Source organism: Mobula hypostoma, chromosome 25, assembly GCF_963921235.1.
Source record: "Mobula hypostoma chromosome 25, sMobHyp1.1, whole genome shotgun sequence".
NCBI lineage: Eukaryota > Metazoa > Chordata > Chondrichthyes > Myliobatiformes > Myliobatidae > Mobula > Mobula hypostoma.
Window position 1 is genome coordinate 45,099,542 of NC_086121.1, and position 20,600 is coordinate 45,120,141.

Sequence of the window (20,600 nt, forward strand, 5' to 3'; positions counted from 1 at the left end):
ATTGCTACAACTGATTTGCACCTATCAAAGGCTCAGTAACAGCAACTTTACAATAACCAAATAATGTACAGGTAAAAAACCTAGAGATGGCTGATAACACTCAGCAGATCAGGCAGTACCACAGCAGTGACACTTTAGGTTTACCTCTCAAATACTGCTTGACCTACTAAGCTTCACCAGTAAGTTGTGTTTTGATTATCGAGCAGTTTAACTGATTCAGTCTGCTATTTAAAGATACACCAGAGTAGAGGGGATTATGGTTGGGGGCCTTGATTGGATGGTACCTTTGCATCCATATAGATTTTTTGTTCCTGGAATGGTGCTTGAACTCACAACTTCCTGTTTCCAATGTCTACGTTGGTACATTAGCAGGCCTTTCAACTTGAACCAATGAAATTTAGTATCACACTGGTGTGGCTGAAGTAGCTGTGGGCGTACAATGTAAGATTAACCTGCTGAGGGGCAGACCATATTTTATGTTATTTATTTTGCTGCGAGAATTCTATTGTGGACAATTATAATTTTAACAAATTATCCGAGGCCTTATGTCAAAATACCGATACAGTTCCTGAAATTGATATCCTAGACTCATTCAAAGCAGTAGATTATTGGTGTTGCATTGTGAAGACAGGCACTGGCTTGTTTTGAAAGAACACTGCTTCGCTTACCATCTATCCATGCAAGACTTTTTCAATGTTCAGTCTAGTGATATTCACAGAATTTATCCCAGATAGAATCTAACCTTTGAACTAGAAGCTAACCATTAAACTTTGGAATTTGGTAACTTGACCTGAATAAGGATCGAAGTTTTCAGTGAGTTCAAGAAGTCAAGCTTTAGGTTTCAAGGTATCAGCTTCCAGAAGAAGGGCAGAATTAAATGTATACGCAAATTAACACTGAGACTTGAGATTAACCCTCGACTGAACTCAGTGATTCACACAGACAGATAATCTATGTTATACACTGTACTCTATTTTATTCAGCTGCAAGAACCTTTGCAGTGAGGCAGTGCTGTTCTCCTTTGAAGTGCACTACTATCATGTAATAAAGACCGCGTGCTCAGTCAGATATACCAGTCGAAATACTATTCACAAGCATGCATGAAATTTTGAAAGTGCATATTACACCAGTAGCCTTGGCGGAGATTCAATCAGGCTGGGTGGAAAAGCACAACAGTAACTTTCTCTAACTTCACAGAAGTGGGAAGGAGCTGAAGGAAGAAAGGAAAGTGTGGGAAGACGTTCAAGAACATAGGACACGGGAACAGAATTTAGGCCTTTGAGCCCATTGACTCCGCTCTGCCATTCAATCATGGCTGATTTACTTTCCCTCCCAGCCCCATTCCCCTGCCTTCTCCCTGGAACCTTTGATGTCCTTACTAATCAAGGACCTATCAACTTCAACTTTAGATATATCCAGTAATTTAGCTCCACAGTCGTCTGTGGCAATGAATTCTGTATGTTCAACACCTTCTGGATAAAGAATTTTCTCCACATCTCAATCATGATCTTCAAGCACATACTAACCCTATTAAGTGGAATTTCCACAATACAATCCTTATAATGCCTCATAAAGCCTCATCATTACATCTTTGCTGTTGTATTCTAGCCCTTTCGAAATGAAGACTTCCCCTTTAGAAAACCGTGTTGATTTTGGCCTATTTTATCACATGCCTCCAAGTACACCAAAAGCTCAAACTAAATAATAGACTCCAACTTCGTTCCAACCACTGAAGTCAGGCTAACTGGCCTATAATTTCCTTTCTTCTGCCTCCCTCCCTTTGCAAAGAGTGGAGTGAGATTTGCAATTTTCCAGTGATTCCTGAAAGATCATGACTAATGCCTCCACAATCTTGTCAGCTACCTCCTTCAGAACACTGGAATGTAGTCCATCTGGACCAGGCGACTTATCTACCATCAGATTTATCAACTTCCCAGGTACTTTCTCCTTGGAGCAATGAAACTCACTTCTGCCCCAACACTTTCATATTTCTGATATTCTGCTAGTGTCTTCCACAGTGAAGACGGATGCAAAATACTTATTCAGTCCGTCCGACATTTCTTTGCCCTCCAGTTACTACCTCTCCAGTGGTCTGTTATCCACTCCCATCTCTCTTTTACTCTTTATGTACCTGAAAACAAAAACTTTTTGTATCCTTTTTTATATTATTTGATAGCTTACCTTCATATTTCATCTTTTCTCTTTATGGCTTTTTAGTTGCCTTCTGTTGGTTTTTAAAAGCTTCTTAATCCTCTACCTTCCCACAATTTTTTCTAAATTGTATGCTCTCATTTTAGTTTTCAAAGTTCAAAGATCAAGATACATTTATTATCAAAATATATATACATTATACAACCTTGAGATTCATTGCCTTGCAGTCAGCCGCAGAACAAAGAACCCATTGAATAAAAGACCATCAGACTCCCAATGTGCAAAGAAATAAAAGACAGATTGTGTAAACAAAAGTAAGCAAATAGCATTCAGAACAAAAGTCCATGAAAGCAAGTCTGTACATAGGCACAAAACCAAAGACCCTCAGTTCAACACAGAGCTAGCCCATCCCTCGCCTTGGGCCCCGACACCCTGACCTTTTCAATCTGGCCTGGCGCTTAACTCAACATCCAAACATGAGGTTCTATTGCTTTGACGTGCTCTGGGGCCTGGACTCCGCCACATTGATTCGACCTGTACCCAACCTTTCCAATTCGGCCTGGTGCTTCCATCAGTTAAACCTTGGGGGTCTTCCCCACTGTCTTGCCTCAATTCTGCCACATCAAATCACCTCCATACAAAGGGAAGTTAGATTGTTTAACAGAAGGAAGTGTAATTAACGAATTATTTTGTTGCCATTGGCGACCAGCAAGTAGGCACTGAGCTTCAGTAGCACCATCTTAAACTGGAGGTCATGGGAGATGTGCTGCCTTTGACTTCCCTTGTCAGCCTCATCCTCCCTTTAGAGTACATCTTCATCTTCGGGATGTATCTCCCCTATGCCTTCTGAACTTCCCCCAGAAACACCAGCCATTGCTGTTGTGCTGTCATCCCGGCTAGTGTTCCCTTCCATTCAACTTTGGCCAGCTCCTCTCTCGTGCTGCTGCAATCCCTTTCCTCTACTGAAACATTGATACATCCAATTTTAACTTCTTCTGAACTGTAGGGTGAACTCTATCACATTATAATCACAGTCCCTTGAGGGTTCTTTTAGCATAAGCTTCCTAATTAAATCTGGCTCATTACAAAACACCCAATCCAGAAATGCTGTTCCTTAGTCTTGTAGGTATTCTACAAATTCCCTCTCTTGGGATCCAGCACCAACTTGATTTTCCCAATCTACCTGCATTTTAAAATCCCCATGAATAGTACAACATCACTCTTTTTAAATGCCTTTTCTATCTCCTGTTGTAATTTGTATCCCACATTCTGGCTATTGTTTGGAGGCCTGTACATAATTCCCATCAGGGTCTTTTTAGCCTTGCATTTTCTTAACTCTAACCACAAGGATTCTATATCTTCCAATCCTATGTCACCTCTTTTGAAGGATATGATTTCAATTTTTACCTACAGAGCCACCACACCTCTTCTGCCTCCCTGCCTGTCCTTTCAATACAATGTGTGTCCTTGGATATTGAGTTCCGAACTATGATCTCCTTTCAGCAACAATTCAGAGATGCTCACAACATTATTCCTACCAATCTCTAACTCCGCTACAAGATCACCTACATTATTCCATCTACTGTGCACATTCAAATATAACAACTTCATCACTCTTTTTGATTTTGGCCTTCTGTTACGCTTTAACAAATCCCATTGATAGCAATTCTACCTTATCATCTGCCTGGCCTTTCTCACAGTCTCACTACACAATGCATCTAGTTGTATCCCAACTGTCCCATCCTCAGCCCTATCACTCCCGTTCCCATCCCCCTGCCAAATTTGTTTAAATCCTCCCCAACACAAACTTACCTACAAGGATATTGGTCCCTCTTGGGTTCAGATGTAAATAGTCCTTTTTGTACAGGTCATACCTTCCCTAGAAGAGATCCCATTGATCCAGAAATCTGAAACCTTGCCCCTGCACCAATTCCTCGGCCATGCATTCATCTGCCAAGTTGTCCTACGCTTACCTTCACTGGCATGTGGCACAGGCAGCAATCCAGAGATTACTATCCTGGAGGTCCTGCTTTTCAGCTATCAACCTAACTCCCTATATTCTTTCTTCAGGATCCTCCCCCTTTAGAATGCCATGAACGTGATCCAAGACACACCTGTCCCTGGCACCTGGGAGGCAACATACAATTCGGGTGTCTCTTTCATATCCACAGAATCTGCTTTCTGCTCCTCTAATTATGGAAATCCCTATCATTACTGCACTCCTCGACTTCTCCCCTTCCCTCCTGAGCCACTCAGAGCCAGAGACCCAGTGTCCCAGTAGGTTGCCCTCCCCAGTAGTGGTTTACTTATTATCAGGGGAATGGCGTAGCAGTACTCTGTACTCACTGACTATTCTTTTCCCTCTCTCGACAGTCACCCAGGTACGAGTCTGCTGCAACACAGGGGTGACTACTGCACAAGGTGCAGTTCCAGTTCCTTAACATGGTCTCTAAGGAGCAACTTGATGCCCTTCATGCATATGTAGTTATCAGGGAGACTGCAGGTCTCGCAGAGTTCCCACTGCCTCATAAGCAATTCCTCACCAGAGGATCAGAGGTTGAGAAGGTCAGCAACTTTAGGTATCTCGGTGTTATCATTCAGAGTATCTGTCCTGGGCCCAGCATGCAAAGGCAGCAATGAGAAAAGCACAGCAGCACCCTGTACTTCTTTAAAATTTTGTGAAGATTTGGCATGGTATCTGAAACTTTGGCAAATCTCCATAGATATAGTGGAGAGAATACTGACTGTCTGCCTGGTAAGGATCCACCAAAGTTCTTGAATGGAAAAGTGGATATGATCCAGTCCATCATGGATAAAGCCCTCCCCACCATTCAGTACATCTACATGAAGCATTGTTGCAAGAAAGCAGCATCAGTCATCATTGACTCCCATCACCAAGGTCAAGCTCTCTTCTCTCTACTACCATCAGGAAGGAGGTACAGGAGCCGCAGGAGCCATCCCGCCAGGTTCAGGAACAGTTATAACCCCTCAACCATCAGGCTCTTGAACCAAAGGGGATAACTTCACTTGCTGCATCACTGAAATATTCCCACAACCTATGGACTCACTTTCAAGGACTCTTCATCTCATATTCTTGGTGTTTATTGCTTATTATTTACTTTTGCATTTGCACAGTTTGCAGTCTATTGTACACTGGTTGTATGCCCTAGTTGGTGTGGTTTTTCATTGATGTATTATGGTTATTATTCTATTATGGATTTATTAAGTATGCCTGCAAGAAAATGAATCTCAGTGTTGTATATGGTGACATTATATGAACTTTGATAATAAATTTACTTTGAACTTTGATCTCACACAAAGAACATCCCACTATCTCTGGATCCGTTCTCAGTTCACTATCTATAGGTACTTACAAACAGTAAGAACTACTAGAAACTTACTTAGAATCTCGACCTGTGCCTGCCCAAGCCTATTCTCACCTGGGCCTGTTGAACCATAGCTAGACTACTGTAACACTGTCCACTCGTGCAATGGTCACCCTGCTGCTTACACCTCCCTTCTTTTCGTTGGCCCTGCGCTGATTGCAGCCTGCCGAAAAACAGCCAAAAAGCAGCTGAGTTCTTTTTAAACCTTACGCTGTGTCACCAATAAATGACCTCTCCCGTTGACTGCTGCCTGCACAAAAAAAGCCCTAGTAAATACCAGGCCAGGTATTTCAAGCTGGACCCTTGTTTCAGTCTGGAATCACTGACAAAATATTCATGGACCAGAAACCTGGCAAATCAATACTGCAGTGGGATACTCCTCATTCACCATAACATACATGGTTTATTCACCATCTCCTTTATAAGATGTGAGCAGCACCTCACAGGTGGCCTGTTTTAATCTTTAAACTTTCCTGTCCAATGGACAAGGGTGTGTAGTTCTGTGGCCGTACCTTGTCCCCTTGAAATGCTTCTGGAAGCTGCCAATAGTAGGACTCCTGGGTGTACTGCCCAAAACGTCCAAAAGAGAGCTGTGGCTGGCCCTCCCTCACAGTCACCGTGAATCCAGAGTTGATGTGTGTACTGCGCTGGCGGCTCACCAAGGAGAAGTTCTGGAAGTTATTTGGTGGAATAAATGGGCTGGTGACCTGCAGAAGTTAACAGAAAGGCATCAGCAACAGTGACATGTGAGAATAGGAGACTAGATCCTGTAAGACATTCGCTCTGCACAATAACCATGAAGTTGAAATGGCTCAATGATGAATGAGACTTTAAGGAGAGGAACACACAACTCTTACCCCTTCATCTCTTTTCCTTTCTAGTCTTTCAATTTATCTCAGCTTTGACAGGTAAAAGAGCTATTGGCAATAATGCATTCAGACAGATGACTTGGGGCTAAGGGAGTGGTAAAATGATAGTTCAGAATATCCACAGTGAACATTTTGATACTCCACTGGGAATATTTAATGCATGGGATCAGTGAGGTTAGATCTTCACAGAGACATAACCACACCTATCAAGACCATCGGCATCTGTAAAAATCCATCAGGGAGCTGGAAGGTACCTTTGTGCCTGAAACACTCTTTCTGAATGTGGCAATAACGTTCTTGGGCCTGCCAATACTGAGGTCTCTGCTTCCAGCCTTAGCCTCAATATTTTGAAAGGGGGTGCCACTTTGGAATGTGACTGAAGACAATTTCAGCTCATTGTGGCATCAAGTCAAGTGCTGGACTCCAGATTCTTACAGATCCAAGCACTCAACTCCCATTATATACTGTATATCTTCAGCCTTCCAGAATCTTTCCTTCTTCACTTGTCCAGATCCATTTATACATGAAGCATATGTGTGGTCTTTTAATGGACCAGTTTCTACTCCACAGGTGAAGGCACTGCTGGAGGCAAGCGTGGCTAATTACAGAGGGGAAGTGATACTGGAAGCGCGAAGTCTCCAGCTGTAGTAAGTATTAACTCAGTCAACATTACACTTGTCTAGGACCCAAACCTAACACCAGTTACATGTTGACAGGAATTGAAAGGTTATCATTGCCCCAGGACTCTTGAGCAAAGTGAGACTAATACGCTTCACCCGTGGCTGATGTTAAAGCCTCAGGATCCTCAGTTAACCTGCCTTTGTGGATTGAATGTAAACATACCAGTTTCCTGTAGTACGAGGAGCTGCTGCATTTCTGGATCACCCCCATACAGAAGCAAGGCAGGCATCCTTCTCTGTTGTCTGCACTCAGGAAGAAATAACCATGTTTGCAGCTGTCACAGGTCTTCCCTTCCACGTTAGGCTGCAATGAGAAACAAATGATACGTCAACAAGCTGAACGTGAGCTTGTCAGATTTAATGTTACTGGGTCATACATATCAAACTTGAGTGGCATGAATGGGTGTGCATTTTGAGGTTCCTATCTCGTGGAGACAGTACCCAAACCAGACTGTCAGCACAATATCTAGTCAAGGAAGAATAATCTGTGCTGATTTTGTTCATTTACAGTCAAAAGAATATGGCAGCATACACTGGATGAATTCCTCTGCAGGTAACTATTGGGATCTAATATACAGCTTTGCCCTGCTGCAGTAGTTCTAATTTGTTCTGTATTTCACTTAAATACATAACTTGTTACTCAGAGTTCCTTTTTGTTTTATAAGTTTTTAACTATTTCCATTAAACTTTGGCGGATTGAGGCAGCCTTTTAATTGGGCCAAAATGTACTGGACCCAATGTGCCCTAATTAACCAGAATCCACAGTACTATTTATATTTATTTATAGATGTTGTGTGTGGTTGCCTGGCTAATATTATTTTTCATGTACATTAGTCTCTTGTCCTTCACGTGCAAATGTCCTCATACCACCACATGTTTTTATGACAAAGGAGCCTATCGAGTTTACAGACTAATCCAGTTCTCTCACCAATTTCCACTGGAGTGTATTCTACCCACATTCCCATCAAGAACCTCGCCCAAATTCTTTCAAGATTCTACTATTAATCTACACACTAGTGGCAATTTACTGTGTTCTATTAACCTACCAACCTGAACATCATTAGGATGTGGAAGGAAACCGGGAATCTCATAAGGTCACTGGCTGAATGCAATCAGGAAAACCCACCAATGCCTCTACCTTCCAAGGAGGCTGAGGAGACCTCAACTATGCACATCAATACTCACGACATTCTATAGGTGTGCACCAGAGAGCAATCTTAACAAGTTCCATCATTGCAGGATATGGAAAGGCTACCTACCATCAAGGACACAAATTCAGAAAGGTTTTGGAAAAGATCATAAAGCCATTTGACCATTTAGCCTGCAGTACCATTTCAGCATGGCTGATCCATTTCCTTCTCAACCCCATTCTCCCAGTGCCCTTTCACGTACTGACTCATCAAGAACCTATCAACCTCCACTTTAAATACACCCAATGACCTGGCCTCCACACTCACTGGCTAAAGAAATTCCTCCTCATCTCTGTTCTAAAGGGAAGTTCCTCTCTTCTGAAGCTGTCCCCTCTGGTCCTAGACTCTTTCACCATAGGAAACATCCTCTCCATGTGCACTCTATGGAGGCCTTTCAACATTTGAATACTTCAATGAGATCCCCCTCATTCTTCTAAATACCAGCGAGTATAGGCCCAGAGCCATCAACTGCTCCTCAAATGATAAGCTTTTCATTCTTGGAATCATTCTCATGAACTTCCCTGATCCATCTCCAATATCAACATGCATAGACATTGCCTTATAAAGCCTCAGCATTACATCCTTGCTCTTGTATTTTAGTTCTCTTGAAATAAATGTTAATATTTCATTTGCCTTCCTCACGAACCTTCAAATTAAACTTTAGGGAATACTGCACAAGGACTCCTTTGTACCTCAGATTTTTAATTTACTCCACATTTAGAAAATAAACAATGCTTTTATTCCTCTGACCAAAATGCACGACCATACACTTCCCAACACTATATTCCATTTGACACTTCTTTGCCCATTCTCCCAATCTGTTCAAGTCTTCCTGCAGCCTCCTTGTTTCCTCAAAACTCCCTGCACACCCACCTATCTTCATATCGTCCCAAACCTGACCACAAAGCCATCAATTCCGTCATCCAAATCATTGACATATAACATAAAAAGAAGCTGTCCCAAGACTGACCCCTGCAGAACCCCTTTAGCCACTGGCAGCCAATCAGGTAAGACTCTTTTCATTCCTATTCTTTGTCTCTTGTCAATCAGACAATACTCTACCTATGCTAGTATCTTTTTAGTAATACTATGAGCTCTTATCTTGTTAAGCAGCCTCATGTGTGGCACCTTGTCAAAGGATTTCTGAAAATCCAAGTACACAACATCCGATTCTCCTTTGTCTATTCTGTTTGTTATTTCCTCAAAGAATTCCAACCGAATGTCAGGCAGGATCTTCCCTTAAGTAAACCATGCTTTGTCCTACTTTATCCTGTGCCAAGTACTCTGAAACTACATCCTTAACAATCAACTCCAACATCTTTCCAACCATGGAGGTCAGTCTAACTGACCTAGAATTTCCTTTCTTCTGCCTTCTTGAAGAGCAGATGACATTTCCTATTTTCAAGTGCTCCGGAACAATACCAGAATCTATTGATTCTCCAATGATCATCACTAATGCCTCCACAATCTCTCCAGCTATCTCTTTCAGAACCCTGGGGTGTAGTCCATCTGGTTCATTTGACTTATTTACTAACAGATGTTTTAGTTGCCCAAGCACCTTCTTCCTAGTAACAGCAACAGCACTTGCTTCCACATCTTAACACTCTCAAACTTCCAACATACTGCTAGTGTCTTCCACAGTGGAAATGGATGTAAAATACTTATTCAGTTTGTCCATTTCCTTGTCCCCTCATTACTACTTTGCCAGTGTCATTTTCTAGTGGTTCAATATCTATTCTTGGCTCTCTTACTCTTCATACATCGGAAAAATCTTCTGGTATCCTCTTTGATATTACTGGCTAGCTTGCCTTCATATTTCATCTTTTTCCCACTTTTGGCTTTTTTTAATTGCCTTCTGTTGAATGGTTTTTAAAAATTTCCCAATCCAGTAATCATTTTCCAATGTTCTATAGATTCAGGATCAGTTCCTGCGGATTGGAGGGTAGCCACTTTTTAAGAAAGGAGGGAGAGAGAAAACAGGCAATTATAGACCAGTTAGTCCGACATCAGTGGTGGGGAAGATGCCGGAATCAATTATAAAAGGTGTAATAGTGGCATATTTGGATAGCAGTGGCAGGATAGGTCCAAGTCAGCTTGATTTACGAAGGGGAAATCATGCTTGACTAATTTTATGGAATTTTTTGAGAATGTAACTATGAAAATGGACATGGGAAAGCCAGTGGCTGTAGTGTACCTGGACTTTCAGAAAGCCTTTGATAAGGTCCCACATAGGAGGTTAGTGTTCAAAATCAGAGCAAATGGTATTGGGGGTAGGGTACTGACATGGATAGAAAATTGGTTGGCAGACAGGAAACAAAGAGTAGGGATTAATGGGTCCTTTTCAGAATGGCAGGCAGTGACTAGTGGGTTACCACAAGGCTCGGTGCTGGGACCACAGCTATTTACAATATGCATTAATGATTTAGATGAAGGGATTAAAAGTAACATTAACAAATTTGCAGATGACACAAAGCTGGGTGGCAGTGTGAAATGTGAGGAGGATGTTATGAGAATGCAGGGTGACTTGGATAGGTTGGGTGAGTGGGCAGATGCATGGCAGATGCAGTTTAATGTGAGTAAATGTGAGGTTATCCACTTTGGTGGCAAGAACAGGAAGGCAGATTACTATCTGAATGATGTCAAGTTAGGAAAAGGGGAAGTACAACAAGATCTAGGTGTCCTTATTCATCAGTCACTGAAAGTAAGCATGCAGGAACAGCAGGCAGTGAAGAAAGCTAATGGCATGCTGGCCTTCATAACAAGGGGAATTGAGTATAGGAGCAAAGAGATCCTTCTGCAGTTGTACAGGACCACACCTGGAATATTGTGTACAGCTTTGGTCTCCAAATTTGAGGAAGGACATTCTAGCTATTGAGGGAGTGCAGCGTGGGTTCACAAGGTTAATTCCCAGGATGGCGGGACTGTCATATATTGAAAGATTGGAGCGACTGGGGTTGTATACACTGGAATTTAGAAGGCTGAGAGGGGATCTCATTGAAACATATAAGATTATTAAGGAATTGGACACGCTAGAGGCAGGAAACATGTTCCCGCTGATGGGTGAGTCCAGAACCAGAGGCCGCAGTTTAAGAATAAGGGGTAGACAATTTAGAACGGAGTTGAGGAAAAACTTTTTCACACAGAGGGATGTGGTTCTGTGGAATGCCTCAGAAGGCAGTGGAGGCCAATTCTCTGGATTCTTTCAAAAAAGAGCTAGATGGAGCTCTTAAAGATAGCGGAGTGAAGGGATATGGGGAGAAGGCAGGAAAAGGGTACTGATTGTGGATGATCAGCCATGATCACAGTGAATGGTGGCGCTGGCTCGAAGGGCTGAATGGCCTACTGCACCTATTGTCTAGGTCTCCAACTTCCCACTAATTTTTGCTCTTACATATGCCTTTTCTTTTGATTTTATGTTGGCTTTGACTTCCTTTGTTAGCCATACACTGCCTTTAGAATACTTCCTCTTCTTTGAGATATATCTATGCTGCACCTTCCAAATTTCTTCCAGAAACTCCAGCCATCGCTGCTCTGCCATCGTCCCTGCTAGTGTCCCTTTCCAATCAATTTTGGCCAGCTCCTCTCTCATGCCTCGGTAATTCCCTTTACCCCACTGTAATACTAATACATACATATCTTCACAAATTTCAGGATGAATTCTATCATATTATGATTGCTGCCTCCTAAGGGTTCCTTTACCTTAAGAGTCCTAATCAAATCTGGTTCATTACACAACACCCAATCCAGAATAGCTGATCCCTCACGGGCTCAACCTCAAGCTGCTTCAAAAAGCCATCTGGAAGGCATTCTACAAATTCTTCCCCTTGGGATTTCAACTAGAGCTGCAGGGAGGAGAACTAAAGTGGCAGAACAGAAAGTGGGGACAGATGTTGAATGCGCAACTCTTGAGTCGCATAAATTTCAATGCAAAAAGTATTGTAGGAAAGGCAGATGGAAAGGCATGGATCAACACATGGAATTACGATATTTTAGCCACTAGTGAGACTTAGTTGCAAGAGGGGTACAACTGGTATCTCAATGTTCTGGGGTTCTATTGTTTTAGACGTGATAGAGTGAGAGAGGTGAAAAGAGGAGGGGTGGCATTACTAGTCACGGCAGTGCTCAGTCAGGACAGACTGGAGAACTCGTCTTGTGAGGCTTTATGGGTGGAATTGAGCAATAAGAAAAGTATCACCCTCTCCGTGGATTGTCATCTTGTCACGGTGGAGAAGCTTGTGTGGTCCTGTGATCCCGAGAGCGATGTCATCTGGAGCTATGCTCCTGGTAGGGTCACCCATGACGGTAAGGTAGGGGTGAGGTCCCTGACAAAGAACAATCCAACCAAGACCTCAATGGTGGAACAGGCGGACGAAGTTACTTCAAACTCAACGGCTGTGAAGGCGGATGAAGGCTGCAACAAATCCATCAGCTCCAATCATCGTGGTTTCCATGCCATTGGAATCAGCTGGTTGATTTGTGAAGTATCATGTGCTTCTTGGAGTGCAACATCAAGTACACATTAAACAAATACACGCACAGGCGTCTTCACTCTGTGGGCCACTTCTTCAGAACGAAGACCATCATCCTCGACCTCGAGGGATAGCCACGACGACGACGACGACATTATGAACCACCCAACAGTCCATGGGATTCAGAGGAACAAGTTTGTAAAGAGATCAGTGTGTTGCAAGAAACATAAGGTTGTGGTAGTAGGTGATTTTAATATTCCACATATTGACTGGGTCTCCCATACTATAAAAGGACTAGATGGGACAGAGTTGATCAAATGCGTTCAGGAAAGTTTTCTTAATCAGTACATAGAAGTCCCAATGAGAGTGTGTGCGATACTCTGCTCTTTGGGAATGTGACAGGGCAGGTGACAGAAGTTTGTGTTGGGAAACACTTGGTACCTAATGATCACAATGCCATTAATTTGAAAGTAAAAATGCAAAAAGATAGGTCTGGTCTTCAAATTAAGACCAATTTTGATGGTATCAGAAAGGATCTGGCAAGTGTGAATTGGGACAGGCTGTTTTCTGGCAAAGGAATCCTTGGTAAGTAGGAGGCACTCAAAACTGAAAGCTTGTACATGCCTGTCAGAATAAAGGGCAACAATTACAGATTTAGGGACCCTTGGATTTTGAGTGATATTAAGGCCCTGGTTAAGAAAATAAAAAGGAGGTACATAGCAGGCACAGGCAGGCAGGAACAAATGAGGTACTTGAAGAGTATAAAAAATGCAAGAGAACGCTTAATAAGGAAATCAGGAGGGATAAAAGAAAGCATGAGGTTGCTCTAGCAGATAAGGTGAAGGAGAATCCTAAGGGATTCTATAGATATATTAAGAGCAAAAGGATTGTAAGGGACAAAATTGGTCCTCTGTAGAACAGAACGGTAATCCACGTGTGGAGCCAAAACAGATGGGGGAAGATCTTAAGTAGATTTTTTTGCATTTGTATTTACTCGGGATATGGACACAGTCTATACAAATGAGTCAAAGCAGTAGTGAGGTCATGGACATTATACAGATTACAGAGGAGGAGATGTTTGCTGCCTTGCGGCACATCAGGGCAGACAAATCCCCAAGGCTTGACAAGGTGTAAGGCAAGTGCAGAAATTGCAGGGGCCCTAGCAAAGATATCTAAATCATCCTTAGCGACACATAGAAACATAGAAAATAGGTGCAGGAGTAGGCCATTCGGCCCTTCGAGCCTGCACCGCCATTCAGTACGATCATGGCAGATTAACCAACTCAGAACCCTGTACCAGCCTTCCCTCCATACCCCCTGATCCCTTTAGCCACAAGGGCCATATCTAACTCCTTCTTAAATATAGCCAATGAACTGGCCTCAACTGTTTACTGTGGCAGAGAATTCCACAGATTCACCACTCTCTGTGTGAAGTTTTTCCTAATCTCGGTCCTAAAAGGCTTCCCCTTTATCCTCAAACTGTGACCCCTCATTCTGGACTTCCCCCAACATTGGGAACAATCTTCCTGCATCTAGCCTGTCCAATCCCTTTAGAATTTTATACGTTTCAATCAGATCTCCCCTCAATCTTCTAAATTCCAACGAGTATAAGCCTAGTCGATCCAGTCTTTCCTCATATGAAAGTCCTGCCATCCCAGGAATCATGAGGTACATGAGGTACTGGAGAATTTCAGGACAGCTAATGTTGTTCTGCTGTTTAAGAAAGGTTCAAAGAATTAACCATGAAATTATCAGCCAGTGAGCCTGACCATCAGTACTGGGAAAGTTATTGGAAGGTCTTCTATGAGACTGGATAAATGGACAGGGGTTGGTTAGGGATAGTCAGCATGGCTTCGTGCATGGCGGGTTGTGGCTAACCAATCATAGAGCTTTTTGTGAAAGTTACCAGGAAAGTTAACAAAGGCAAGGCAGGGGATGTTGTCTACGTGGACTTTAGCAAGCCATCTGACAAGGTCCCGCATAGGAGATTGGTCAAGAAGATTCAGTCACTTGGCATTCAAGATGAGGTGGTAGACTAGATTAACCTTCCACACGGAAGGTTGGTTAGGAAGGTTCAATTGTTAAACACTAATATCGAAATAGTAAAGTGGATTCAGCAATGGCTAGATGGGAGACGCCAGAGAGTAGTGGTGGATAACTGTGTGTCAGATTGGAGGAGGGTGTGTAGCGGTGTGCCTCAGGGATCTGTACTGGGTCCAATGTTGTTTGTCATATATATTAATGATCTGGATGATGGGGTGGTAAATTGGATTAGTAAGTATGCAGATGATACTAAAATAGGTGGCGTTGTGGATAATGAAGTAGGTTTTCGAAGCTTGCAGAGAGATTTAGGCCAGTTAGAAGAGTGGGCTGAAAGATGGCAGATGGAGTTTAATGCTGATAAATGTGAGGTGCTACATTTTGGTAGGACTAATCAAAATAGGACATACATGGTAAATGGTAGGGCATTGAAGAATGCTGTAGAACAGAGGGATCTAGGAATAACGGTACATCGTTCCCTGAAGGTGGAATCTCATGTGGATAGGGTGGAGAAGAAAGTTTTTGGTATGCTGGCCTTTATTAATTAGAGCATTGAGTATAGGAGTTGGGATGTAATGTTGAAATTGTATAAGGCCAAATCCAAATTATAGGAAAAATGTCAATAAAATTGAGAGAGTACAGAGGAGGTTTAGTAAAATGTTGCCTGGGTTTCAATTCCTAAGTTACAGAGAAAAGTTGAACAAGTTAGGTCTTTATCCTTTGGAACGTAGAAGGTTGAGGGGGGACTTGATAGAGGTGTTTAAAATTATGAGGGGGATTGATAGAGTTGATGTGGATAGGCTTTTTCCATTGAGAATGGGGGAGATTCAAACAAGAGGACATGAGTTGAGAGTTAAAGGGCAAAACTTTAGGGGTAACATGAGGGGGAACTTCTTTACTCAGAGAGTGGTAGCTGTGTGGAACGAGCTTCCAGCAGAAGTGGTTGAGGCAGGTTCGATGTTGTCGTTTAAAGTTAAATTGGATAGATATATGGACAGGAAAGGAATGGAGGGTTATGGGCTGAGTGCAGGTCGATGGGACTAGGTGAGAGTAAGAGTTCAGCACGGACCAGAAGGGCTGAGATGGCCTGTTTCCGTGCTGTAATTGTTATATGGTTATTAGACAATGGCTTTGCAGAATAAGCCAGAGGGTGGTATTAGATGGTTACTTCTCTGACTGGAGGCCTGTGACTAGTGGAGTGCCACAGGGATTGGTACTGGGTCCATTGTTGTCTGTTACCTATAGTAACAATCTGGATGATAATGTGGTTAACTAGATTTGCAAATTTGCAAATGACACCAAAATTGGGGGTGTAGTGGACAGTGAGGAAGACTACGAAAACTTGCAGTGGGATGTGGACCAGCTAAAAATGGCAGATGGAATTTAATGCAGATAAGTGTGAGGAGTTGCACTTTGGGAGGACCAACCAGTATAGGTCTTACACAGTGACCAATAAGCCACTGAGGAGTGTGGTAGAATAAAGGAATCTAGCAGTACAGGTCCATAATTTATTGAAAGTGAAATCACAGGTTGATAGGGTTGTTAAGAAAACACATTGGTCTTCATAGATCAAAGCACTGAATAGAGGAGTTGGGACGTTATGTTTAATTTATATAAGATCTTGGTGGGTCTAATTTGGGGTACTGTGTGCAGTTTTGGTCACCTACCTACAGGAAAGATGAAAATAAGAAAATTTATAAAGGATGTTGTCAGGACTGGAGGACCTGAGTTATAAGGAAAGACCGAATAGGTTCGGACTTTATTCCTTGGTAGGAATAAGGTTAGAAGACTAAGAGTAGATTTGATATACAAAATTATGAGGGGTATAGATAGGGTAAATGCAAGCAGGCTTTTTCCACTGAGGTTAGGTGGAATTATGACCAGAGGTCATGGGTTAAGGGTGAAAGGTGTAAAGTTTAAGGGGAACATGAGGGGAAACTTCTTCACTCAAAGAAGTTCACTTGAGAGTGTGGAACGAGCCACCAGCGACAGTGGTGCATGCGAGCTCAATGTCCACGTTCGTTTGAGAGAAGTTTGGAAAGGTACATAGATGGGAGGGGTATGGAAGGCTCTGGTCCAGGTTCAGGTCAATGGGACAAGCAAGCTTAAATGGTTTGGTACAGACTGATGGGTTGAAGGGCCTGTTTCAGTGCTGTGGTTTTCTGTGACTCTATGACTCCAGTCTGATTTTCCCAATCTATTTACATATTGAAATCCCCCATGACTATTGTAACATTGCCCTTCTGACATGCCTTTTCTACCTCCCATTGTAATTTGTACCCCACATCCTGGCTACAGTTCGGAGGCCTGTATATAACTCCCATCAGGGTCTTTTTATCCATTCAGTTTCTTAACCCTACCAACAAGGATTTTACATCTTCCGATCATGTGTCACCTCTTTCTAAGGAATCGAATTCACTTTCTACCAACACAGCCGCACCAACCCCTCTGCCTACAAGCCTGTCCTTTCAATACAATGCGCATCCTTCCACGCGAAGCTCATAACTATAATTTTCTTCCAGACCTGACTCAGTGATTCCCACAAAGTCAATCCTACCAATCTTTAAATGTTATACAAGGTCATCTACTTTGTGTATTCAAGACAGTCAGTAACATCATGAAGGATCCCACCCACCCAACCTGCCCATAGACTACTTGACCCACTTCCATCAGGGAGAGGCTACATAGGTTTCACACAAGGACTCAGTCAGTCAGTCAGTGGGTGTCATCCCGAATCTGTGGTCGGCGGCTATGCACCTCCACCTTCTTTGATCTTGCGACAGCACCGAGTACAGCCTCTCCTCCAGTGGTGCAGCGCCCAAGTTCATCATGTCTCTTCCAACTAGGTGCATAGCATACGATTCGTAGATATGTGGTGAGGCTTTAATCTCTTCCAGGGAAGATGGCCGTTGGCTCACAAGGAGCTCATCCGCCCTTTGTCAGGTCTTGTTTTTTTTTAGTCCTGCTGGGTGTCCTCACACCCTCCTCACCAGACTAAGTCCGGTGGGGGAGCCAGTCCAAGTTGCCGACCACTCGACCACGGCCCCCGGCCGAGCACCGGGCCCCACCCCCACCGAATCTCTCTGAGCGCCCGACCGAGAAACACAAGGACTACCAGACTCAAAAAGAGTTACTTTCCCCAGGCAGTAAGGCTAATCAACATTTCCACCCACTAACCCACCCTCGACACCCCCAACCACCACAACTTTATAATTTCCTGTCAGTTATCTTGTCTTACGTCACTTTATGGTCATACAATCAATGTTTATAAGCCATCTTGTGTATTTATATTTATTGTGGGCTTATTATTATTATTGTGTTCTTTATCCTATTGTTTTTTTGTGCAGCATCGGATCTGGAGTAACAATTATTTTGTTCTCCTTCACACTTGGGTACTGGAAATGACGTGAAACAAACTTGATAACTTGAACATACAAATCACACTCAGTCAGCACCAGAAGACAGGTTTCAACCTGGCGACAAAGGTACTACCAAGCTGCGGTACTGGGGTATTGGTTGACCAGGCTGCTTTCTCCTGAATGTGCTCAATCACTCAATTATTCTTGCAGACAAAGATACCTTGCAAGTATTAAATAAGCCTCAGGGAGTCAGAAGATTATGTGACCTACTTCAGCTCTGATCAGCTCGCAGTCACAGTATTTATATGGCTGGCTCTGTAAAGTGGTAACATCTACAATGGGAGACTGTGCTCATGCTGAAGTCTTGGCAAGAGACCAATGAGAACTCTCCTAACCTCAACACTAAAACCACATGCAGAACCACTGGCCTACAAGTGACACATACTCTGCCTGCGTACCTAAAATTCAAAGGTATGAACACCAAGTTATCCAAATCCCTTCTGTTACTTTTTCTTTCCTTGTGTTACACCTAGGTTCTCTCACACATCCCCTTCTTTTCTCTCCCTAACCTGGTTCTATCTACTATTCACCCACATACTCAACGCATTCTCATAACCCCTCCCACTACAGTACCCATCTGCCAGACATCCCTCCCTTATCTAGTTCCACTCAATACCTTCCTTTCTTATCAGACGCCACCATCTGTAGTCTCCACCTACCCCCCGCCCCCCCCCGGCTTCTACCGCGATCTTCACCCTGCTCCATCTGCCCATCAACCCTGCTCACCTGGATCTACCTATCACCCCGCCCCTGGCCTGTATCGTGAACCTCACCCTGCTCACCTGGATCTACCTATCACTCCCGGCCTGTATCGTGATCGTCACCCTGCTCACCTGGATCTACCTATCACCCCCGGCCTATATCGTGATCTTCACCCTGCTCACCTGGATCTACCTATCACCCCTGGCCTGTATCGTGATCTTCACCCTGCTCACCTGGATCTACCTATCACCCCCGGCCTGTATCGTGATCTTCACCCTGCTCACCTGGATCTACCTAGCACCCCTGGCCTGTATCGTGATCTTCACCCTGCTCCATCTGCCCATCATCCCCGCTCACCTGGATCCATCTATAACCTGGCAGCCCCTGTCTCAACCCTCCCCATCACTTGCTTACAGTGACTACCTCCCTCCCTTACTTTCAGTCCGGGTGCAGGGTCTCAATCCAAACCACTGACTTTAGGTTCCACAGGTACTGCTGACCAGCTGAGCTCCTCGAGCAGCTTTTTTGCTTACACCAGACCAAACAGCAGCTCCCGATGGTGAAATGGCACAAACTGCTTCACCGATCTGTGATGACAGATTACAGCAATTCCTTTCCTTATACCCCAGGAAAATATTGCTTCAAAATATATTCCTTTTACCAGTCCTAATATTTGAAAGTACATTGTGGAATGTATTGATATCAAATTGGAACATCTGAATCAGTCAGGTACGTGAGTTAAGGAGACACATTTTACCTTGCATGGGCAGCTTCCAACAGCATCACATTGAGTTTCAGTGCTGCCTCTCCAGTCACAAGTACAACGGTCTGCAACTGAGCAAACAATCAAATCAAACACTGTATGCTCACTTATAAGCTTATGAAGATTACAAAGGTTAACATAAGGTCCTAATTATCAACAGGTGGCATCAGTGCACATCTCTCTGGAGTGGAGAACAGCAAAAAAATTGCTCTTACTTTAAAATGAAAGTACAGATCGGAGAAGTTAACCTTAGCAGTTTAGGGGGAAAAAAGGATTAGAAATCAGTAAGTTGGGGTAGTAAGAAAAATTACTGAAAAATGTTGATGTTGGGAATGTGATAAATATTGGGTGTAGCCATTTGTCAAGGTGTGGGACTCCAATAAAGTGAAAATAGGAAGAAGCAATGCTCACTTCTGTGTCAGACGTCACCCAGTCAAATCCTTCACCAGAAATTAACTGTGATATGTTGGGACAGCAAAGAAGAAATTCAAGACCGTCAGAGATACTGCCTTTCAGATAGAAGTGGAAAGCTCGTTAACTGAAACCAGTTTGAAATGAAGGACCTCAAGATACTCTTGACCCAGAGGAGGGAAGTTACCTTGCATGCCCAGCCCATTATCTCTCTTAACCTACTTTAATTATGGGTCACTTATTTCACTCCCTTTTGGTGGGAATTTGCTGTGAACAAACTTGCTGCCACAACAGATATCCAAAGGTTGACAAATATGATACGAGTCTGATGGTTGTAAGTTTACAATCCTCATGAGCTTTCCAATGCAATACATACCTTCTCACCCTTTTTCCAAAAAGACTTTGCACTTCCTGCTAATCTGAGAATTCTCCTTAATGTTTTCCTTTTGTTCTGTTCTGTGGGCTTTTTCCAATCCATTCTGCTATTTGACCTGATTTCCACAGTTCATGAGTTTATTCA

General features: G+C 43.1%; 1 protein-coding gene across 4 annotated transcripts in view; it reads right to left on the bottom strand.

The window, feature by feature from the left end:
• Positions 1–20,600, bottom strand: part of hspg2 (heparan sulfate proteoglycan 2) — a 546,546-nt gene that overhangs the window by 231,070 nt on the left and 294,876 nt on the right. For all 4 annotated transcript variants that reach the window (XM_063033469.1, XM_063033470.1, XM_063033468.1 and 1 more), the window contains exons 31-33: positions 19,664–19,740; positions 7,250–7,390; positions 6,050–6,244 (exon numbers count right to left, since the gene is read on the bottom strand). In XM_063033469.1, coding sequence (XP_062889539.1) covers positions 6,050–6,244; positions 7,250–7,390; positions 19,664–19,740 — 413 coding nt within the window. The remainder of the gene's footprint in view (positions 1–6,049; positions 6,245–7,249; positions 7,391–19,663; positions 19,741–20,600) is intronic.